This window comes from Dermacentor variabilis, chromosome 1 (assembly GCF_050947875.1).
Source record: "Dermacentor variabilis isolate Ectoservices chromosome 1, ASM5094787v1, whole genome shotgun sequence".
Lineage (NCBI taxonomy): Eukaryota > Metazoa > Arthropoda > Arachnida > Ixodida > Ixodidae > Dermacentor > Dermacentor variabilis.
Window position 1 is genome coordinate 141,274,573 of NC_134568.1, and position 23,810 is coordinate 141,298,382.

At 46.9% G+C, this 23,810-nt stretch overlaps 1 protein-coding gene across 4 annotated transcripts in view; it reads left to right on the forward strand.

Moving 5' to 3' along the window:
- Window positions 1-23,810, forward strand: part of LOC142585534 (sushi, von Willebrand factor type A, EGF and pentraxin domain-containing protein 1-like) — a 246,408-nt gene that overhangs the window by 153,369 nt on the left and 69,229 nt on the right. For all 4 annotated transcript variants that reach the window (XM_075696377.1, XM_075696351.1, XM_075696369.1 and 1 more), the window contains 3 exons: window positions 10,852-11,109; window positions 14,136-14,393; window positions 22,490-22,747. In XM_075696377.1, coding sequence (XP_075552492.1) covers window positions 10,852-11,109; window positions 14,136-14,393; window positions 22,490-22,747 — 774 coding nt within the window. The remainder of the gene's footprint in view (window positions 1-10,851; window positions 11,110-14,135; window positions 14,394-22,489; window positions 22,748-23,810) is intronic.

The following is a 23,810-nucleotide window of genomic DNA, read 5'->3' on the forward strand; positions in this document are numbered from 1 at the left end:
ACAGACAGACAGACAGACAGACAGACAGACAGACAGACAGACAGACAGACAGACAGACAGACAGACAGACAGACAGACAGACAGACAGACAGACAGACAGACAGACAGACAGACAGACAGACAGACAGACAGACAGACAGACAGACAGACAGACAGACAGACAGACAGACAGACAGACAGACAGACAGACAGACAGACAGACAGACAGACAGACAGACAGACAGACAGACAGACAGACAGACAGACAGACAGACAGACAGACAGACAGACAGACAGACAGACAGACAGACAGACAGACAGACAGACAGACAGACAGACAGACAGACAGACAGACAGACAGACAGACAGACAGACAGACAGACAGACAGACAGACAGACAGACAGACAGACAGACAGACAGACAGACAGACAGACAGACAGACAGACAGACAGACAGACAGACAGACAGACAGACAGACAGACAGACAGACAGACAGACAGACAGACAGACAGACAGACAGACAGACAGACAGACAGACAGACAGACAGACAGACAGACAGACAGACAGACAGACAGACAGACAGACAGACAGACAGACAGACAGACAGACAGACAGACAGACAGACAGACAGACAGACAGACAGACAGACAGACAGACAGACAGACAGACAGACAGACAGACAGACAGACAGACAGACAGACAGACAGACAGACAGACAGACAGACAGACAGACAGACAGACAGACAGACAGACAGACAGACAGACAGACAGACAGACAGACAGACAGACAGACAGACAGACAGACAGACAGACAGACAGACAGACAGACAGACAGACAGACAGACAGACAGACAGACAGACAGACAGACAGACAGACAGACAGACAGACAGACAGACAGACAGACAGACAGACAGACAGACAGACAGACAGACAGACAGACAGACAGACAGACAGACAGACAGACAGACAGACAGACAGACAGACAGACAGACAGACAGACAGACAGACAGACAGACAGACAGACAGACAGACAGACAGACAGACAGACAGACAGACAGACAGACAGACACACACACACACACACACACACACACACACACTGTCAAAGTAGCAAATGTTCGCCAAGAAATGCTTTGCATTTAAAACCTGCAACAGGAGAAATTCAGCTGATATGCAGTGTCCTGTTTGGGATCGGACTTGCTGGTACGATCTGTTGGGAACTCGGCGCTGACGCCCGTGGTTGTACCTGGGTCGCAAGCCCCAAGGGTAGCGTTGGCCTGGCGGCCTGGGGTACAACTGGAAGCATCCGAAGGTCCCGGCAAAGCATGAGTCGACTGGTAACAACGAAACAACTTGTTTATTTTAACATCGCAAAGAGTTGGTGGTCAGGTTTGACCGAAGCAGAGAGACGGGAGAGCACTTCACTCAACAGAAGAAATCGGAGCCCTCCTTTTGGCGTCCGGGGGCAGCTGTTTTTATACTCTCGCAGTTGAGGGCAAGAAGGAACCCCTCAAAAGACGAGCACGTGAATGTACAATGGGCTAATGGTGACGCACACTGTCGTAGCGATGCCGTAGCACCATGTCGAGCACGATCTCGTAGCACCCTGTCGTGGCGCTGCCGGTCGGACACAATGACTGTAATGAGAAGATGGTCCCTGCTTTGGCATCGCCTGTTTCGGGCATAATGACTGGAACGAGATCCCTGCTTTGGCATCGCCTGTTTCGGGCCCAATAACTGGAATGAGATCCCTGCTTTGGCATCGCCTGTTTCGGGCACAATGACTGGAACGAGATCCCTGCTTTGGCATCGCCTGTTTCGGGCCCAATAACTGGAATGAGATCCCTGCTTTGGCATCGCCTGTTTCGGGCACAATGACTGGAATGCGAGGATGATCCCTAGGCGGTCGCATCGCCGCAGTCGCGCCTGGAAACACCTGGCGATGAGTGTTGCGGCGACGACGATCGGGCCAAAATGTCCGCCGCCCCGCCGCAGTCGCGCCGGCAAAACCACGTGTCGCAGGCGAAACGCAACAGACCGCCCCGCCGGGGGAAGGAGATCCCGATGGACAGGGGACTGCATCCGCTGTCCGGAGGGATGTCGCTCGATGATGCTCATAATCGAAGTCGGGCGTCCCTCGACGTTTCTTGAGCGCAGCGCACAGAGAAGGCCTCGTTCTCTTGTTCAGGTTCGCACGGGACACTGCAAAGTGACTTCGGGAGAGTTCACATTTTTGTTCTCGTTCCCGGCAAGCGTTAGAACTACGCTGAAACTCAACCGCTCAGTCAGCAAGCACGGCACAACCCTCACCAAGCCCTGCCAGGCTCTTTCCCCTTTTTATACCACTGCCTAGTTCCTTACAGTAGTCTAGCATCACTCAGAACGCGTCCACAAATTGAAAAATTGCACTAGAAAGCATATCATCACTTTGAAACACTAAACAAAAGCAATATGTTAAAAAAAAATCCTGCCTCAGGAAAAAAAAACATCAGTAACAAACAATTTTGAGGCTGATTCCTACGTTAGGGGCTTCGACTTAAGCCATCGGCGTTACCGTTGAGACTCCCCTTTTTGTAACGCACCTCAAAGGAATATTGTTGTAAAGCAAGGCTCCAGCGCAGGAGGCGGCCATTTTTGGGAGAGATGGTCTGCAGCCATTGGAGAGGGCAGTGATCCGTCTCAATGATAAACCTCGAGCCGGCTAGATAGCATGACAATTTCTGAACGGCCCACACGAGACATGCACACTCTTTCTCGGTGGCGCTATACGCCTGCTCACGACTGGTCAGCTTACGACTAGCATACAGGACGGGGTGTTCTACTTCTCCATTTTCCCGTTGGCACAGTACAACGCCCATGCCTCGCTCACTAGCATCGCACTGAACAATGAACCCTTTTGTATAGTCTGGCGATCGTAGCACAGGCTGGCTTGTTAGGGCACTCTTTAGGGCGCTAAAAGCTCTTTCCTTTGTCTCGTCCCAGACGACTGTTTGAGGCTCTGTCTTTCTTAGAGCATCCGTCAGGGGAGCCGCGATATCAGAGTACCTAGGGATGTACCTCTGATAGTAGCCGGCGACACCCAAGAACGACCGAATATCGGTCTTTGTGCGCGGTTGCGGAAAGTCTCGCACAGCGGCCACTTTTATTTCAGAGGGGCGGCGACGACCCTGACCAATCACGTGACCGAGGTAGACAACCTCGGCCTGTGCTAACTGGCACTTAGGAGCCTTGACTGTCAAGCCCGCTTCGCGCAGGCGGGTTAGCACTGCCCGCAAGTGTGCCATATGCTCAGACCAGGATGCGGAGAATATCGCTACGTCGTCTAGATACGGTAAAGCGAATTCTTGCTGTCCCCGCAACACTTTATCCATGAGACTTGAAAAACAGTATGGCGCGTTCTTCAAACCAAAACTCAACACTTTAGGACGGAATGTTCCCATTGGTGAAATGAACGCCGCATACCTACTAGCCTCTTCTGTAAGTGGAACCTGCCAATAACCCCTGACAAGATCTAGGGTGGAAATAAACTGAGCGCTACTAACTTTCTCAAGGCGCTCCTCGATGTTAGGGATCGGATAAATTTGATCCTTAGTGATGGAATTAAGCCTGCGGTAGTCGACGCAAGGACGAGGTTCCTTGCCCGGTACCTCAACTAAAATCAAAGGGGAGGTATAATCACTCTCACCTGCCTCAATAACACCGAGCTGTAGCATTTTCTTTACCTCAGCCTCCATAATATCGCTCTGGCGGGGTGACACCCGATACGCCTTGGATCGTACTGGCTCTGTGGAGGTAAGTTCTATATCATGAGTAAGTACAGAAGTCCTACCAGGCCTCTCAGAGAACAGACCTTGAAACTCTTGTAATAGCTGGTGTAGTTCGGTTTTCTGCTCAGGCGACAGCGGTGCTTTACTGATAAGGTCACTAATGACTTGACCGGTGTCTTCCCTGTTCGTCACTGAGCCTAGTCCCGGAAGCTCGACCGGAAGCTCTTCAGGAACGTTTACCATCATGCACACCACTGCTTCCCTTTGTCTATAAGGTTTGAGCAGATTACAGTGGTAAACTTGCTGTGCTTTCCGCTTTCCTGGCAGACTTACCACGTAGTTAACGTCCGACAGTTTCTGAACAATTCGTGCTGGGCCCTCCCACTGCACGTCTAGTTTGTTGTTTAGCGATGTGCGCAATATCATGACCTCATCGCCAACCTCAAAACGACGGGCCCTGGCTGTCCGATCATAATAAACCTTGGCCCTCTGCTGGGCCTTTGTCATTGCTTCACCTGACAACTCCTGTGCCCTTCTTAAGCGTTCGAGGAGCTTAAGCACGTACTCCACCACGACTGGGTCGTCGCCCCTACCTTCCCATGATTCTCGAAGCATGCGAAGCGGAGATCGAAGCGAGCGACCGTACACCAGTTCAGCTGGCGAAAACCCCGTAGCCGCATGCGGCGCGGTCCTTAAAGCAAACATCACCCCAGGCAGACACAGCTCCCAGTCAGTTCGATGTTCAAAACACAACGCTCTCAACACGCGCTTCATGACGGAGTGGAGCTTCTCAACGGAATTCGACTGTGGGTGGTACACTGAGCTGTGTAACAGCTTTACCCCACACCTTTCGAGAAAAGTTGTCGTCAAAGCGCTAGTAAACACTGTGCCCTGATCTGATTGGATTTCCGCAGGGAAACCAACTCGCGCAAATATGGACAGTAGTGCATTAACTATCTCAACTGAGCTGAGTTCTTTAAGCGGCACTGCTTCAGGGAACTTTGTCGCTGGGCAGATCACAGTCAAAATGTGTCTGTACCCCGTGGCTGTTACCGGCAGAGGTCCCACAGTATCAATAACGAGCCGTCTAAAAGGCTCCGTAATGATAGGTACCAATTTCAACGGCGCCCTCGATTTGTCCCCTGGTTTGCCCACCCGCTGACAAGTGTCACATGTCCTCACGAAATGGTCTGCGTCCCGAAAACACCCTGGCCAATAGTACTCTTGCAAGAGACGGTCCTTAGTTTTCTTAACTCCTAGGTGTCCGGACCACGAACCCCCGTGTGACAAGCGCAGCAGATCCTGACGATAGCATTGAGGCACGACCAGCTGATCGAACTCCACTCCTCTGCGGTCTAGATACTTCCGGTACAGGACTCCACCTCTTTCCACAAAACGCGCAGTTTTCCTGGCGATACCTTCTTTGACATTGCAGCGCACGTTTTCCAGGCTGCCATCCTTTTTTTGCTCGGCTATCAAAGCCGACCGGCTGACTTTTAGCAACCTATCAAGTCCGTCTGACGTAGGCGCGATGAGCAAATCAGTAGATAGCTCTTCTAACTTTCCCGTGTCGGGCATTTCCTCTCCAGTATCTGGCGCCTTTAACGTTACAGACTCAAGTTTATTCAGTTCGGGCGTGCTCGGAATATCAGCTTGCTGCGCCTCTGACCCTTTTTCGTTGTTTGATAACGTCGGCCCCGCAACTATCGCCTTTGCAGCGAGCTCCCGAACCTTCGATCTGGTTAAGGCCTGAACACTAGCTTCACCAAACAAAAGCCCCTTCTCGCGCAGGAGGTGATCGGACCTGTTTGAAAATAAGTACGGGTACTGGGGTGGCAGCATAGATGACACTGCCGCCTCTGTCTCAAGCGCTCCGAAAGGTCCTTCAATAAGCACTTTTGCTACTGGCAGACACACGCTATGAGCTTCCACGGCTTGCTTGATCCACGCGCACTCGCCCGTGAACATATGGGGTTCTACGTAAGATGGGTGAACTACATCCATCGTAGCTGCGGAATCGCGAAGCACTCGGCACTCTTTCCCGTTCACGAGGAGGTCTCGCATGTAAGGCTCGAGAAGCTTCATGTTCTCGTCAGTGCTGCCTATTGAAAAAAACACAACTTTTGGTGTTGTTTCCGGACACTGCGCCGAAAAGTGACCCGGCTTCTGGCACGTATAACACAAGCGCGCTCGCCTCATCTCGAACCGCTTTCTGCGTTTGGCTGCCGCCGTCTCTTTACGTTTGGTCGGACTGCTTTCACTCGCATCCTCACTACGCGTGTCCCCCTTTAATCTCATGGGCGTGAACTTCGGCCTCTCAAACTTCGAGCCAAATTCACCCTTTTGACCGTCCTTAGCTCCGCGAGCTCGACGCGTCACAAACTCCTCGGCTAGCTCAGCGGCTTTAGCCACCGTACTCACGTCTGGCCTATCCAAGACCCAGTATCGCACGTTCTCCGGTAACCGACTATAAAACTGTTCTAGCCCGAAGCACTGCAGAACTTTATCGTGGTCACCAAACGCTTTCTCTTCTTTGAGCCACTCCTGCATGTTCGACATAAGCCTATACGCAAACTCTGTATATGACTCACTTCTGCCTTTCTCATTTTCCCGAAACTTCCGACGGAACGCCTCCGCAGACAGCCGGTACTTTTTTAGCAGACTCGATTTTACTTTGTCGAAATCCTCTGCTTCCTCTCTATCCAAGCGAGCGACTACGTCGGCCGCCTCGCCGGGTAACAAAGTGAGCAAGCGCTGTGGCCACGTTTCCCGAGAGAACCCCTGCTTCTCGCACGTTCGCTCAAAGTTAACCAGGAACAAACCAATGTCCTCTCCAAGCTTAAACGGCCGCATTAGGTCAGTCATTTTGAACAATACGCGTTCTCCTGCACCGTGTGCCTGACTTCCATTACGAGCGCGTTCCATCTCTATCTCGAGACGCTTCATTTCCAAAGCGTGTTGATGGTCACGCTCTTCTTTTTCTTTCTCTTTTTGTTCTTTAAGTTCGCGCTCCTGTCTTTTTGCAGTCTCCCTCTCTTCAATAGTCTCAAGGCATTCCGACAGCTCGTCATCCTCAGCCTCTAACTCAAGAATAGCCTTTAGCAGTTCAGGTTTTCTTAGTTTGTCTGAGACATCCAGACCCAACTCTCTTGCAAGCTCCAACAATTTCGGTTTGCGCAACGACTTCAAATCCATGGCTGCTCTGAATGCTGCTTTCTCTACTGCTTACTATTGTCTTGCCGCAAACTAACCCGGCAGCAACGACAACCACAATTACCAGCTCTGTTTCTAACACTAACAAAAGCCTGGCAAAGCTCAGAAGAAGAAAGTCCCGCACTCACCAAACCTCGCAGGCAGGAATTCCGCGCAGTCGTTCCGCTGCAGGCAACCAGTCGTCACACAGGGCTCGTTGCACTGCTCCCGGATCGTCGTTGAGCTGCTCAGCATACTGTCAACTGCATCTCTTTGCTGCTGGCCTCCGTTGTCGCGATCTCGCCGCTGGCAGACAGTTGTTTGAAGTCGGAGGCGATCCCACCGCTGCCACCAGATGTTTGGGATCGGACTTGCTGGTACGATCTGTTGGGAACTCGGCGCTGACGCCCGTGGTTGTACCTGGGTCGCAAGCCCCAAGGGTAGCGTTGGCCTGGCGGCCTGGGGTACAACTGGAAGCATCCGAAGGTCCCGGCAAAGCATGAGTCGACTGGTAACAACGAAACAACTTGTTTATTTTAACATCGCAAAGAGTTGGTGGTCAGGTTTGACCGAAGCAGAGAGACGGGAGAGCACTTCACTCAACAGAAGAAATCGGAGCCCTCCTTTTGGCGTCCGGGGGCAGCTGTTTTTATACTCTCGCAGTTGAGGGCAAGAAGGAACCCCTCAAAAGACGAGCACGTGAATGTACAATGGGCTAATGGTGACGCACACTGTCGTAGCGATGCCGTAGCACCATGTCGAGCACGATCTCGTAGCACCCTGTCGTGGCGCTGCCGGTCGGACACAATGACTGTAATGAGAAGATGGTCCCTGCTTTGGCATCGCCTGTTTCGGGCATAATGACTGGAACGAGATCCCTGCTTTGGCATCGCCTGTTTCGGGCCCAATAACTGGAATGAGATCCCTGCTTTGGCATCGCCTGTTTCGGGCACAATGACTGGAACGAGATCCCTGCTTTGGCATCGCCTGTTTCGGGCCCAATAACTGGAATGAGATCCCTGCTTTGGCATCGCCTGTTTCGGGCACAATGACTGGAATGCGAGGATGATCCCTAGGCGGTCGCATCGCCGCAGTCGCGCCTGGAAACACCTGGCGATGAGTGTTGCGGCGACGACGATCGGGCCAAAATGTCCGCCGCCCCGCCGCAGTCGCGCCGGCAAAACCACGTGTCGCAGGCGAAACGCAACAGTCCGAACAATGATGCGCCAAGATTTTAAGATATGTAAACAGCACGTAGCTGGACAAAACCAAGGTAATATTATTTACCGTCGCTTGGATATACTTATCTCTTTCTTGCATTCTGCCTAATTAGTCTTAGTCAACTAATCAACCTCTCAAATATTGTAATTAGATTAAAATTGTCAATTAGAAAATTGTAGAGCAACATGAAAAACTATCCGTACAGCTTTCTGTTGCTCAATACTTGCGGCATAAAAGTGTTTTTCCGGGCGTGAAAGTAGCCCACGAATACACGCAGAGCGCTTCGAGCGGGCAGTCGCGCGCCAGTTTTGCGTGTATTCGCGTGCTTCTTTCACGTTAGGGAAAAATACTCTTATGCAGCACGTACTGAGCAACAGAAACCTGTATCGGAAGTTTTTCATGTTGCTTTACAATTTTCTCGTTGACACTTTTGATCTAATGATATTATTTGAGAAGTTGACTAATAATTAAGACTGATTATGTAATTAGGCAGAATGTAAAACGTAGCCTGAGTATCTCCAAGCGACAGCAACCAACATTACTTTGGGTCTGTCCAGCTACATGGTATTTACATATTTCTAAATCTTGGTGCATGATTGTTGAGACACCCTGCTTACATAGCTCAAGCCTTTAAATTTACATTTTATTTACCTGCCATGTCTATAGCGTCATTTGCAAAAATATCAACAGTTGGTGCCTGCGGGAAAATCATTGAACAGGAAAGAGAAAATCATTTAAGTGGTAGAAAAAGGAAATTAAGCTAGCGGTAAAAGATCGTAAGCAGCCTGTAGGGATCATACGGAAGCCAAACAGTTGGGATTACACGAAGAAGAGGCACTGCTTAGAATATAGATGAATAGCAATGGGCGGCTAAAGTGCACAAATAACTCCACCTCAAAAGCGCAGACAGGCAATGAAGGAGGCGGTCGATAAAGCTGGAAACCATGTAAGGAATAATTACAATTGTATATGCGCAACTAGAAATCATAAGAAATGTAACAGAAACAGGGACGCTTAATTGTATACAAAGGGTGGAAACAAACAAGACCATTGGTTTTTTCGAATATGGCAAGAAAGAAATCCGAAAGAAAACCCTGTACAATAACACAAAGGGCTGTGCGTTGCTATATGAGGCCCGAGCTGGCTGCCTGAGGACAAAAGTATACCAATACAAATATTCGCACGAAGATGAGGGATGTGTTTGCTGCAGCAAAAGTCTGTAAAGGGCTCAGCATGTCTCAACGGAATGGCAAGATATTGTCCTAGCAAGACTTGTAGGATACGTCCACCTTCCAGAAACGTTGGGATTCACAGCGGATGCAAGTATTAACTGGTCATTCGTCGCCATAAGTATGAAACATTTAGAGTACTGGTGGGAAAAGATAGTGGGAAATGAGCGACAGCACCGGAGTCTTTATAGGCACAGCTAACTGTAAGACATAGATGTAGAGGTTTTAACGAAAAAAAAGATCAAGAAGAGATTATCAGAACGCTAGGCTGTGATAGATGAAGAAAACTGATTACATCAAGCAGGTTAGGGGTCCACTGGTCACCGCCCCGTTTCGAAGGGATTGGCGATAAAAATCGCCAATATCGTCACTGGCACATTTTCTATGTCTTATGTCGTGGTTCCATTCTGGCCAACGTGAAGAAGGTTTCATTTCGTTCAGTAAGCGCTTATTTCTTCATTCGCGTAGGAGTGCGTTTCAAGAATGCAGAATAACCTTGTCAAGAAGTTTTTGATGGAGGTTCTCGAGACGGTGCACGATGGAGCTGAATAAGGTTGTTCGGCTGCCGGTAAATAGTTAATTTCTTCCCACCTATCTTTCCACTCCGGGATGGTAATATGCTCTACCGTATCGAGTGCTTCTATTTGCCATGGGAAGGTGAACGCTATGCCAAGACTTTCATGTTAACTTAAAGCAGGCCGCACCAAAGCATAAGCACGCCACCTCGGTCATGCATTAAAATATGCGCACATATGCTGCTGAGCGAACATCAGCATGACATACGAGAAACTGGCGCTTAATAACAGGAATCTTTACCTCAGGAGCTTCCATATTGAATATCAATGTATAACTCGTTTTGCTCGTCATCCATTGTGCAGAATCCGATTAGTTTTGTTGCATTTCAGAGATCCTTAAATTTAGTAGCTGTAGGAAATGTATTTTCAATTGATGCTATAAATATATCTAGCAGTACTTGAAAATTCCAAAAGAAAAATCAACTATCAGGTTTACAACTCTGCATCTCATTAACAAATAACAATATATCTTAGCGAAAAAAAAATTTCTCTATTACACACTGTTTATTTATAACGCTGTATGTAGTTCATTTATGCAACACACTTTTATGACGCTGCATTTAATTGCATAGGGCCAGTGGCCTCCATGCCACTGGCTCCTGGCTCCGCCTATACGAGCCGTTCAGAACTGCGTAGAGACATATACAGTGTCCTTTTTTCGAATCATAGGATAAACCTTATTCAGGATCTTTTGAGTAGGGCCATTTTCACTTAATGGAAGTTCTTGAAGTTCAAAGATTAACCCAATGCCGAATTGGCCGTTGTTAGAGTGGATCCTGATTGTTAAAGTTCTTCCTACTTGGCTTGCTGTGTAAAAAAAAATCACGGTACTGTAAATTGGGCTTGTGACAGACATCTTTCTTTCTTGCTTTTCCGTTCAACAAGATCTCTACAGATGTCCGAAGATCCCATCAGCGCCATATCGTGTATGGCAGAACGAAAGAGGAGGACGCGCCGTCCACTTCGATTGCCAAAACGGGTACATTCGACAAGGCAAATCTACAGTCCACTGCCTTGGTCAAGGTATATGGAGCGATCCTTTTCCTACCTGCGAACTCCCCACCGAAACATCGAGCGTCCGTTCCATCGCGCACAAGGAAGCTGACGCGGCGAAGCAGATGGAATCGGCGCCTGCTGTGCCGGGTGAGCGTCGTGCACTGCGCATGCCCAGTTGGTCTTTAAGGGGTCTTCAAGCCGTCTCTGACATTTTGAACACATTTCAAAAAGCATAGACTCACGAACGCTAGGCAGCTTCACAGCAACGTGTTCCTTCACATCACCCAGCAACCCCAGTCATACAGCCGAATGAACGCATAAACAGGTCAAGATGGGTCTTTACTTGAACGCCACTCTGCACATTTCAGCAAATGTTATCGCACTGTGCCCCTGCAATCTGACAAATTCGTTCACAGTGGCCGTTCGGATTACTGGTGACATGCATGCTGAAATTTTTAGCTCTCCCGTACATCACATCAGTGAGTCCGGAAAAATTCCTCTAAATATCTGCACTGCGACAACGGAACACATAGGAAGGACTGTGACAGCGGTGGCTTCTTCCGCGGCGACTTCTGTTTCACCGGAGGCATTCAGTAGTGTGTGTAGGCTTCACGTACGTAGGAGCTTTGACGCGACCGTGGAGACAACCCACAGTGGGATGTCGTAAATTTTGGAAATCATAGACTTGGGTTGCTGTGTCAAAAAAAGCGAAAAACCCTAATGCGGGGCCTGTGACAACAATTTTTCTTGCTTGTTTTCCCGTTCAACCAGACGTCTACAGCCAGACGCCCCCACCGAATCGCTTCTGCGCTAACTGCTTAATGGTGCAGGATTCGGTAATTCTCCAATAGTCTTCATGTTTAATTTGCATCGAAAAATATATTTCAGAATTGATGATGCTACATTAAATATCGTCTGTTAATGCCATTTTGTGATCTATGAACGTAAAGTTACAAGCCAACTTTGTTTTAGCGGGCAACGCAGTACTCTGGCGAAGTAGAATCAGAGCCCTAAATTTCTTCGCTGTAATTCAACGAATATGAAGTGAGAAGCGAAGAACAATCTTATTGCTTATATAAACGTTTGTTAGGTTGTATGACGGTTTTCTAGTTAATCTAAAGGAGCCCAGAGGTCGGCAGCGCAATCATTGATTCAGGTTTGCTGATGCTATGCGACTGACCATCTGCGGTGGATTGCCTAAGAATCTGGTGGTTAAGGATGACTGGGTAAAGAAGAGGTTAAAAGAGATAGCGCAAAAGATGAAATTGTACAAAGGGTATTAATACAGAAAAATAATTAACCGACATATATTTGGAACGAAAGCGTATGATTCCCAATAGGAAAGGAACTTTGGAGGTATAACATTTTACAATCAGGAGTTTTGAGAAGGGGCCCATTTCAAGTGATTTCTTTCTTAATCTACCCCGCTGACATGAATGCCACGCGACAACATACCGTATATCCCTGAGGCCATCGAGAGACCTGCCCCAAGGTATTGTCCTGCAGCGTTTTTGGTAAACTAATTGCACCCGCCGTGATTGCTCAGTGGCTAATTTGTTGGACTGCTGAGCACGGGGTCGCGGGATCGAATCCCGGCCGCGGCGGCCCCATTTCGATGGGGGCGAAATGCGAAAACACCCGTGTACTTAGATTTAGGTGCACGTTAAAGAACCCTAGGTGGTCAAAATTTCCGGAGTCCTCTAGTACGGCGTGCCTCATAATGAGAAAGTGGTTTTGGCACGTAAAACCCCATAATTTTTAAGCTAATTGCATTCAAGTGGGAAGTGTCCCAGAAAAATAATGGAGCCACGCAGTATAAAGGAAATGCCTGCGGCAAGCAAGGGACCAGCCACGAGAAACTCATCGTCCCGCAGCATTTTAGGCAAGGCAGTTGCACTCAAGTCCCAGGAAACGTCCCAGGTAAAGAAGATAGCAAGACAGCATAACGGCAATCCGTGCCACCAATAACATGCCAGCCAAAACACATTGATTTGATGCAGGTTTTTAGGCACGACCCAGAATTACAAAGGACTAGGAGACCCTCCTATAAGGACTGTGATGGTCACTGGAGCCGCCACAGGACGCTACCTAATACATTTCAGGTCCATTCTAAGAACACTAAAATCGCAATTTTCTATATGTAAATATATTTATTTCCCGTTTTTTCATCTATACCCGACTTCGCACTTGTAACCTTCTGCAACGAAGCCCACCTCGTCCAGCCCCGTCGTATCATCGGGCGGATCGGCACAAGAACTTAATGCGCAAATTAGAGACAACATGGTCGTACTTGACTGGACAGGTATGGCGGATGTTGGATCTACACCTTCGCACTAGACCTAGCCGATTTTCAGATAAAGAGAGGAGAAAACTGAAGAGTAATTATGGCGGAGCCAATGTGTACGGCGTTCATGTTTTGTCGTGGTGCGAGTTTCTATGTTACACGAATTAGAGACTCCGTGTTTGGCCTATGCAGTGCTACTGCACGAGCTTCTGGTTCATCCCAAGCACGTTAAAATAGATGAGTTGGTACTAACAAATACACACAGAAAGTAAACTGTCTAAATGCATGTTAGAGTGTAGCAAACGAATTTATGCACGTCGACAGCTCTATGAAAAATTACTAAGCATCTTAACCAAGCAACGATGATCACCGCGGTTGGGTTCACTTTCGGACCCAGCAAGAGCTCTGTCTTTGACAGCTACTGCTGCGTTGGGTGGTTTGGCGTTGCTACGTGCAGGGGACACAAAATGTCAGCGCCACGCTCTGACTTCGCGCGTGTAGAGCGCCTGTGAGAGGCGGCAGAACTAAGATAACAAAAGTCGCTGTGTGTCATTATCTGCACCGTGGTTAATGAAAGCATTGCACACACCTTTAGAAGACTATCGAGTTGCACAGCGTCGGCTGGTTACGTTACTAAAAGCAGTTCTTGAAATGCATGAAAAGAGGCGTAGTTTTTATTATTTGTTCAAACCTTGTGACTAAGGCTTTAGATACCTCGAGGTTGGCCATTTTCCTTGAATCAAACCTTTTAAAGCGCAACGATAACATCATTTCCAGATAGCGGGCAATAAGAGTTGGCCCCTTTCTGGAAGTTTGGGCGAAAAACCGCAGTAATCTAATATATACTATGTGACAATAATCTTTATTTCTTGTTTTTCCCGTCAATCAGGTGTTACTGTATGCCCTCTGATACCGACAGTGCAACATCTAGAGAAGAGGGAAGTAAGGAGTGGATCCTACGAGTTATATTGTCAAGAAGGGTACCGTCTACAAGGAAAATCTTTAATTCGCTGCCTCGCCAATGGTAGGTGGAGCGATGATTTTCCCACATGTGTTCCCCGCACCGAACCGTTGAGCGTCCCTGCCACCACGTCCGAGGATGATGACACAGCGAAGAAGATAGAATCTACGACACCTGCTGCGCAGGGTAAGCGTCGTTCACTGGGCCTGCTCGGGTGACATCAAGAGTGAATAACCAATGTATCATCATCATCATCATCATCATCATCATCATCATCAGCCTGTTTTAGGTCCACTGCAGGTCGAAGGCCTCTCCCTGCGATCCCCAATTACCCCTGTCCAGCGCCAACCGATTCCAACTAGCGCCCGCGAATTTCCTAATTTCATCGCTCCACCTAGTCTACTGTCGTCCTCGATTGCGCTTCCCTTGTTTTGGTACCCATTCTGTAACCCTTAAGGTCCAACGGCTATCTAACCTGCGCATTACATGACCTGCCAGCACCATTTTTTTCTCTTGATGTCAATTAGAATATCGTCTATACCGGTTTGTTCTCTGATCGAAACCGCTCTCTTTCTGTCTCTTAACGTTATGGCTACCAATCTTGGTTCCATCGCTCTTTGCGCGGTCCTTAACTTGTTTACAAGCTTCTTTGTCATTCTCGAAGTCTCTGCCCCATATGTCAGCACTGCTAAAATGCACCGATTGTAAACCTTCCTTTTCAATGATAATGGTAAGCTTGCAGTCAGGAGCTGGCAGTGTCTGCCATATGCGATCCAACCCATTCTTATTCTTCTGTGAATTTCCTTCTCATGATCAGGGTTCGCTGTGATTAATTGACCTAGGTAAACGTAATACTTCACAGACTCTAGAAGACGACTGGCGATCCTGAACTCTTGTTCCTTTACCCCGCTATTTATCATTATCTTTGTCTTCTGCAAATTAATATTCAATCTTTCTCTTACACTCTCTACACAGTACACAATGTACAAGTTCACAAGTTAACGCTTTAAGTTAACGTGGAAGTATTGGCATAGCGTTCACCTTTCCACGGCAAACTGAAGCACTCAGTACGGTAGAGCATATTACCATGCCGGAGTTAGAAATTAACTATTTACCGACAGCCGAACAGCCTTATTGAGCTCCATCGTGCACCGTCTCGAGAACCTCCATCAAAAATTTCTTGACGAGGATATTATGCATTCTTGAAACGCACTTCTACGTGAATGAATAAGCGCTTGCTTGACGAAATCAAACCTTCACGGAGGCGCGAATGAAACCACGACATAGGACATGGAAAATGTGCCAGTGACGATATTGGCGATTTTTATCGCCATCCCCTTCGAAACGGCGCGGTGACCATGTAGTCCCCTAACCTGCTTGATGTAATCAGGTTTTCTTCATCTATCACAGCCTAGCATTCTGATAATCTCTTCTTGATCTTTTTTTTCGTTAAAACCTCTACACACTTAAAATCGAAACACACAAATTTCCTCCTACACTATGTTACGTTTAGCAGAGATGGCGATGATGCTGTCGCATCATCGGACGGTGTTGCCATTGTTAGTCATAAAAGCATAGCGTGCCAACGTTTGCAGCTACAGGCGCCCCTTGAAGCAGTGTCGGTTCGTGCTGTTCTCCTAAACAAACTCATCACCATTTGCTCGCTTTACATACCCCCGCATTACCAATTAAACAAACATGAATTTCAGTCCTTTATAGATAAACTGCCAGAACCTTATGTTGTTCTTGGCGATTTCAATGCACACAGCAGCCTGTGGGGGGACTCTCGTATCGATGCGCGAGGTCGTCTCGTTGAACAGTTCCTTTTTTCTTCCGGTGCGTGTCTGCTGAATAACAAGGCACCCACATATTACTGTCTTGCAAACATGACCTTTTCTTCAATTGATCTTAGCCTAGTTTCCCCGTCTATACTGCCTCAATTCGAATGGGAAGTTACCAACAATCCTTACGGGAGCGACTACTTCCCCGTACTGCTAAGATCACCTAAAGAAAACGAATATCCACCACAAGCTCCTAGGTGGAAGGTTGAGACAGCTGGTTGGGAGAAATTTCGAATTTTTACTAGTATCTCATGGGCTGACATGTCTTCGTTAGGAATTGATGCTGCAGTGGAGTTCTTACAGCCTTCATAATAGATGCCGCATCTAAATGCATATCAGAAGTAAATGGCTTGGTGTGCAAACGGCGTGTCCCGTGGTGGGACGACGAATGTAGGATCGCTCGTAAAAAACAGAACAAAGCGTGGGGGTTGCTACGCGCCTCTCCCACTGCGGAAAATTGTTAACTTTAAGAAAGTAAAGTCTCAGGGCAGGAGAACGCGCCGACAGGTCAGAAGAGACAGTTGGCAAAAGTTTTTATCGGGCATCAACTCGTACACAGATGAGGCCAAAGTCTGGAACAGGGTTAATAGGATAAGAGGGCGAGAAGCATATTCACTCCCTTTGGTAAACACACAAGGCGATACCCTGCAAAATCAGGCAGACTCACTTGGGGAGCGCTTTGAGAGCGTGTCGAGCTCAACCCATTATTCTAAATCCTTTCTCAAATATAAACAAATAGAAGAATGTAAGCCAATAATATGAAAATCCAGACAGAATTAACCATATAACCGGCCTTTCAGTACTGCCGAGTTGAGAGCTGCCTTTAACACATGCATAAGCACTGCACCGGGACCTGACAGTCATGTATGACATGATCAGAAACTTATATACTGACACACAAGATACACTACTCACACTTTTTAACACTATTTGGGCTGCGGGATACCTCCCATCTACATGGAAAGAAGCGATTGTGGTTCCTGTCCTGAAGCAGGGAAAAGACTCTTCCTTGGCAGCAAGTTATCGTCAGATAGCTCTTGCAAATTGTCTGTGTAAGCTTTTTGAAAAAATGATTAATCGCGGACTCATACACTTCCTTGAACTCGACAATATGCTCGATCCCTATCAGTGTGGCTTCTCACAAGGGCGGTCGACAACCGATCATCTTATGCGCGTTGAAGGATACATCCGCGATGCCTTTGTACACAAACAGTATTTCCTCTCGATGTTCCTCGATATGGAGAAGACATATGATACAACATGGGGTTACGGGATCTTGCGAGACTTGTCGGGAATGGGCATCTGTGGAAATATGTTCAAAAAAATTGAGAGCTATTTGTCCAATCGTACCTTCCGTGTAAAAGTCGGCAATGCACTGTCACGTCCTTTTACACAGGAAACTGGTGTACCTCAGGGAGGCGTGCTCAGCTGCGCTCTCTTTATCGTTAAGATGAACACACTACGTGCTTCACTACCACTGGCCATTTTTTATTCCTTATACATAGACGATATACAAATAGGCTTCAAATCCTGCAACCTCACAGTATGCGAAAGACAAGTACAGCAGGGCTTAAACAAGGTGTCCAAATGGGCAGACCAAAATGGATTTAAAGTCAACCCCCACAAAAGTTATTGTGCTCTCTTCACAAGAAAGAGAGACCTGGTCCCTGATCCTTGCGTAGAACTGGGCGGACAAGTTCCTGTAAACAAAGAGCACAAATTTCTTTGTGTTATACTTGACTCTAGGCTTACTTTCATTCCTCACATAAAATATGTTAAAGAAAAATGTCTAAGAACAATTACCTTACTTAAAATCCTATCCCACACAACGTGGGGTAGCGACAGACAGTGTTTAAAAATATTTACAGGAGCCTAGTTCGATCACGGTTAGATTATGGTGCCGTAGTATATCACTCTGCCGCACCGAGCGCACTTAAGATGTTAGACCCTGTTCATTATCTGGGTATCCGTCTAGCCACTGGCGCGTTTAGAACAAGCCCTGTCGAAAGTCTATATGTAGAGTCAGATGAGTGGCCACTCCATCTTCAGCGAACATACATCAGCTTCACCTATTTTCTCAAAGTGCGTTCTAATAAAGAACATCCGTATTTCACAACCGTTAACGACTTGACATGTGAAACACTTTTTCATAATAGACCCTCTATGAGACTTCCTTTGTCACTGCGTGCAAGAGAGCTTAGCGAAGAAATGGATGTCCCAATTCACGAACATCGCTTAATGCCCCCAGCTAAGCTAGTACCGCCCTGGGAGTGACAGGTGATAGACTGTGATGTATCCTTTGTGGAGGTCACAAAGCACGCTCCTGACCTCGAAATTGATATGCATTTCCGTGAACTTCAATCGAAGTACTGCTCTTCCGAATTCTACACAGATGCGTCAAAATCCCGTTTTGGTGTATCTTATGCTGCTGTTGGTCCCTCTTATTCTAAATCTTATGTATTGAACCCCTTAACGAGTATCTTCACTCCTATGCTGTACTGTCTGCAGTAAAACATATAAATTAAAACTTGACAGTGCAATAGTACTGGGTAAGCCTTGTAAAAGCGCTCAACTCTTTACAAAAGTTTACAAGTCCGGTTTTCATTGAGCTTTACTCACTCTCATGCAGCATTTATTTATCATATAGATATGTAATAATATGTTGGGTATCTGGCCATAGACGCATCGAGGGTAATTTACTAGCTGACAAAATGGCCACATCACTCACACTACAAACCACTTTTTCTACGGCTGCTGTCCCTGTCACCGATCTGAAGCCTTTCTTAAGAAATAAACTGCGACAACACTGGCAACGCATGTGGGACGCACAAATAAATAACAAATTGCATGTGATAAAGCCACAGTTAAGTTCTTAGCCCTCCGCAACAAAATCACGGCGAACAGATGTCCTATTCTGTCGTCTCAGAATAGGACACACATTTGGGACCCATCATTTTCTACTCACTGGAAATGAACCTCCAACCTGTGGTAGATGTGGTGAGAGGCTGACCATGCTTCATGTCCTCGTGGAGTGTCGGGAGGCCGAAGCTGAAAGAAAACTATTTTCCTCTGGCATGCCGGTATTACAACCCTCTTCACCCGGCAATGTTTCTTGGGCAGGAACCGCTATTTAGCAAGAAAGCAGTCCTCGGTTTCATAAATGATGTTATCTTACATGTTACAAGTTCATTAAATTCGTAGAGCATCCTCTTTCCAGAGGATGCCGCTGCGATAACTGTTTTGCATAGCACATGGCGACTTCTGTTTCACCAGAGGCATTCAGTAGGGTGCATAGGCTTCACGTACGTAGGAGCTTTGACGCGACGATGGAGACAACCCACAGTGGGATGGCGTAAATTTTGGAAGTCATAGACTTGGGTGGCTGTGTCAAAAAAAAAAGCGAAGAACCCTAATGTGGGGCCTGTGACAATAATTTTTCTTGCTTGCTTTCCCGTTCAACCAGGCGTCTACAGCCAGACGCCCCCACCCAATCGCTTCTGCACTAACTGCTTAATGGTGCAGGATTCGGTAATTCTCCAATAGTCTTCACGTTTAAATTGAATCGAAAAATCAATTTGAGAATTGATGATGCTATCTTAAATATCATTTCTTAATACCATTTTGTGATCTATGAAAGTAAAGTTACAAGCCAACTTTGTTTTAGCGGGCAACGCAGTACTCTGGCGAAGTAGAATCACAGCCCTAAATTTCTTCGCTGTAATCCAACGAATATGAAGTGAGAAGCGAAGAACAATCTTATTTCTTAGATAAACGTTTGTTAGGTTGCATGACGGTTTTCTAGATAATCTGAAAGATCCCAGAGGTCGGCAGCGCAATCATTGATTTAGGTTTGCTGATGCTATGCGACTGACCATCTGCGATGGATTGCCTAAGAATCTGGTTGTTAAGGATGGCTGGGTAAACAAGAGGGTAAAAGAGATAGCGAAAAAGAGGACATTGTACAAAGGGTATTAATATAGAAAAATTATAAAGCAACATATATATATTTATATATCTGGAACGAAAGCGTATGATTCCCAATAGGAAAGGAACTTTAGAGGTATAAAATTTTACAATCAGGAGTTTTGAGAAGGGGCCCATTTCAAGTGACTTGTTTCTTAGTCTACCCCGCTGACATGAATGCCACGCTACAACATACCGTATATCCCTGAGGCCATCGAGAGACCTGCCCCAAGGTATTGTCCTGCAGCGTTTTTGGTAAGCTAATTGCACCCGCCGTGGTTGCTCAGTGGCTATGTTCTTGGACTACTGAGCACGAGGTCGCGGGATCAAATCCCGGCCACGGCGGCCGCATTTCGATGGGGGCGAAATGCGAAAACACCCGTGCACTTAGATTTAGGTGTACTTTAAAGAACCCTAGGTGGTCAAAATTTCCGGAGTCCTCTAGTACGGCGTGCCTCATAATGAGAAAGTGGTTTTGGCACGTAAAACCCCATAATTTTTAAGCTAATTGCATTCAAGTGGGAAGTGTCCCAGAAAAATAATGGAGCCACGCAGTATAAAGGAAATGCCTGCGGCAAGCAAGGGACCAGCCACGAGAAACCCATCGTCCCGCATCATTTTAGGCAAGGCAATTGCACTGAAGTCCCAAACTTCCCAGATGAATACGGGAGCAAGACAGCATAGCAGAAATTTTTTGGCAATCAAGACTGTGAGTACAGCGGGAAGCACACAGGATACACACAGCGCTGACTCATCATACTTAACAGTCATTATCCCGCAGTCTTTTAGGAAAGGTAATTGCACTCAAGTGTGAAAAGTCCCAGGTAAAAAAGGGAACAAGTCAGCATACCGGGAATATCTGCGTCCATCCAGAAACCAGCCTTAGGAAACTCATTCTTCCGCATCATTTTAGGCAAGGTAATTACGTTCAAGTGCAAAGCGTCCCAGATAAAGAAGGCAGCAAGACTGCATAACGGAAGTGCCTGCAGCCGTCCAGATATCACCCACAAGACACCTATTCTCCTGCAGCTTTTTCGGCAAGGTAATTAGCGTCCCAGATAAAGAAGGAGCAAGACGACGTACAGGAAAATACGTGCAGCCATGAAGAGACTAGCCGCAAAACACGGATATCTTACAGTATTGTAGGCAACGTAATTGCTCTCAAGCCGGAAACGTCCCAGGTAAAGATAGCAAGATAGCATAACGGCAATCCGTGCCACCAATAACATGCCAGCCAAAACACATTGATTGCATGTTGCACATCATTGATTGCACATCATGCATGTTTTTAGGCACGACCCAGAATTACAAAGGACTAGGAGACCCTCCCATAAGGACTGTGATGGTTACTGGAGCCGCCACAGGACGCTACCTAATACATTTCAGGTCCATTCTAAGAAGAACACTAAAATCGCAATCTTCTATATGTAAATATATTTATTTCCCGTTTTTTCATCTATACCCGACTTCGCACTCGTAACCTTCTGCTACGAAGCCCACCTCGTCCAGCCCCGTCGTATCATGGGGCGGATCGGCACAAGAACTTAATGTGCAAATTAGAGACAACATGGTCGTACTTGACTGGACAGGTATGGCGGATGTTGGATCTACACCTTCACACTAGACCTAACCGATTTTCAGATAAAGAGAGGAGAAAACTGAAGAGTAATTATGGCGGAGCCAATGTGTACGGCGTTCATGTTTTGTCGTGGTGCGAGTTTCTATGTTACACGAATTAGAGACTCCGTGTTTGGCCTATGCAGTGCTACTGCACGAGCTTCTGGTTCGTCCCAAGCACGTTAAAATAGATGAGTTGGTACTAACAAATGCACACAGAAAGCAAACTGTCTAAATGCATGTTAGAGTATAGCAAACGAATTTATGCACGTCGACAGCACTATGAAAAATTACAAAGCCTCTTAACCAAGCAACGATGATCACCGCGGTTGGGTTCACTTTCGGACCCAGCAAGAGCTCTGTCTTTGACAGCTACTGCTGCGTTGGGTAGTTTCGCGTTGCTATGTGCAGGGGGCACAAAATGTCAGCGCCACGCTCTGACTTCGCGCGTGTAGAGCGCCTGTGAGAGGCGGCAGAACTAAGATAACAAAAGTCGCTGTGTGTCATTATCTGCACCGTGGTTAACGAAAGCATTGCACACACCTTTAGAAGACTATCGAGTTGCACAGCGTCGGCTGGTTACGTTACTAAAAGCAGTTCTTGAAATGCATGAAAAGAGACGTAGTATTTATTATTTGTTGAAACCTTGTGACTAAGGCTTCAGGATACCTCGAGGTTGGCCATTTTCCTTGAATCAAACCTTTTAAAGCGCAACGATAACATCATTTCCATATAGCGGGCAATAAGAGTTGGCCCCTTTCTGGAAGTTAGTCATACTTCGCTTGATGGGCGAAAAACCGCACTAATCTAATATGCATTAGGTGACAATAATCTTTATTTCTTGTTTTTCCCGTCAATCAGGTGTTACTGTATGCCCTCTGATACCGACAGTGCAACATCTAGAGAAGAGGGAAGTAAGGAGTGGATCCTACGAGTTATATTGTCAAGAAGGGTACCGTCTACAAGGAAAATCTTTAATTCGCTGCCTCGCCAATGGTAGGTGGAGCGATGATTTTCCCACATGTGTACCCCGCACCGAACCGTTGAGCGTCCCTGCCGCCACGTCCGAGGATGATGACACAGCGAAGAAGATAGAATCTACGACACCTGCTGCACAAGGTAAGCGTCAGTCACTGGGCATGCTCGGGTGACATTAAGAGTGAATAACCAATGTATCATCATCATCATCATCATCATCATCATCATCAGCCTGTTTTAGGTCCACTGCAGGACGAAGGCCTCTCCCTGCGATCCCCAATTACCCCTGTCCAGCGCCAACCGATTCCAACTAGCGCCCGCGAATTTCCTAATTTCATCGCTCCACCTAGTCTACTGTCGTCCTCGATTGCGCTTCCCTTGTTTTGGTACCCATTCTGTAACCCTTAAGGTCCAACGGCTATCTAACCTGCGCATTACATCACCTGCCAGCTCCATTTTTTTCTCTTGATGTCAATTACCCACTCTGCGTCTGGAGTCCCCCAGGGATCAGTTTTAGGACCACTTTTATTTCTGTTATTTATAAATGACATAGTCGCAGAACTTTCAGTTTCCGTGAAACTTTACGCAGATGACTGTATTTTGTATGAAAAGATATCTTCTGTTGATGATCAGGTGCGTCTAAATAATGACCTGGCAAAGGTCACTGCTTGGTGCGAACAATGGCAAATGTCTATTAATTTTGAAAAAATGTTTTTATGAGAATCACACATAAGAAAGAACCTCTTCAATTTGCATATAATGTTGACAACGTATCTCTATCAGAGGTAAGAGAGTACAAATATTTGGGCCTATGGATAACCAATGAGCTTTCCTGGACGAAGCACATAGATACTGTTGTTGCGAATTCTTTTCGTAAACTGTTTTTCTTGAGGCGCTCACTGAAATCATCTACGTCTGGTGTTCGTTTACTGGCGTACAATTCCTACATTCGTCCGTTGTTGGAGTATGCCGTAATTATTTGGGACCCATTCACTTTAACCAATATTAAAAAACTGGAACGTGTACAGCATAAGGTAGTTAGGTTTGTTTTTAGTTCATACGGCCGCGCGTCTGTTGGTGAGCTCGTAAGGCGCAGTGGATTACCTCCGGTGACTGTGCGCAACCGTATCTGTCGATTAAAGTTCCTCTTTCAACTTGTAAACGGCCATTATAAGGTTAACACTTCCAAGTTCTTTACTTACTC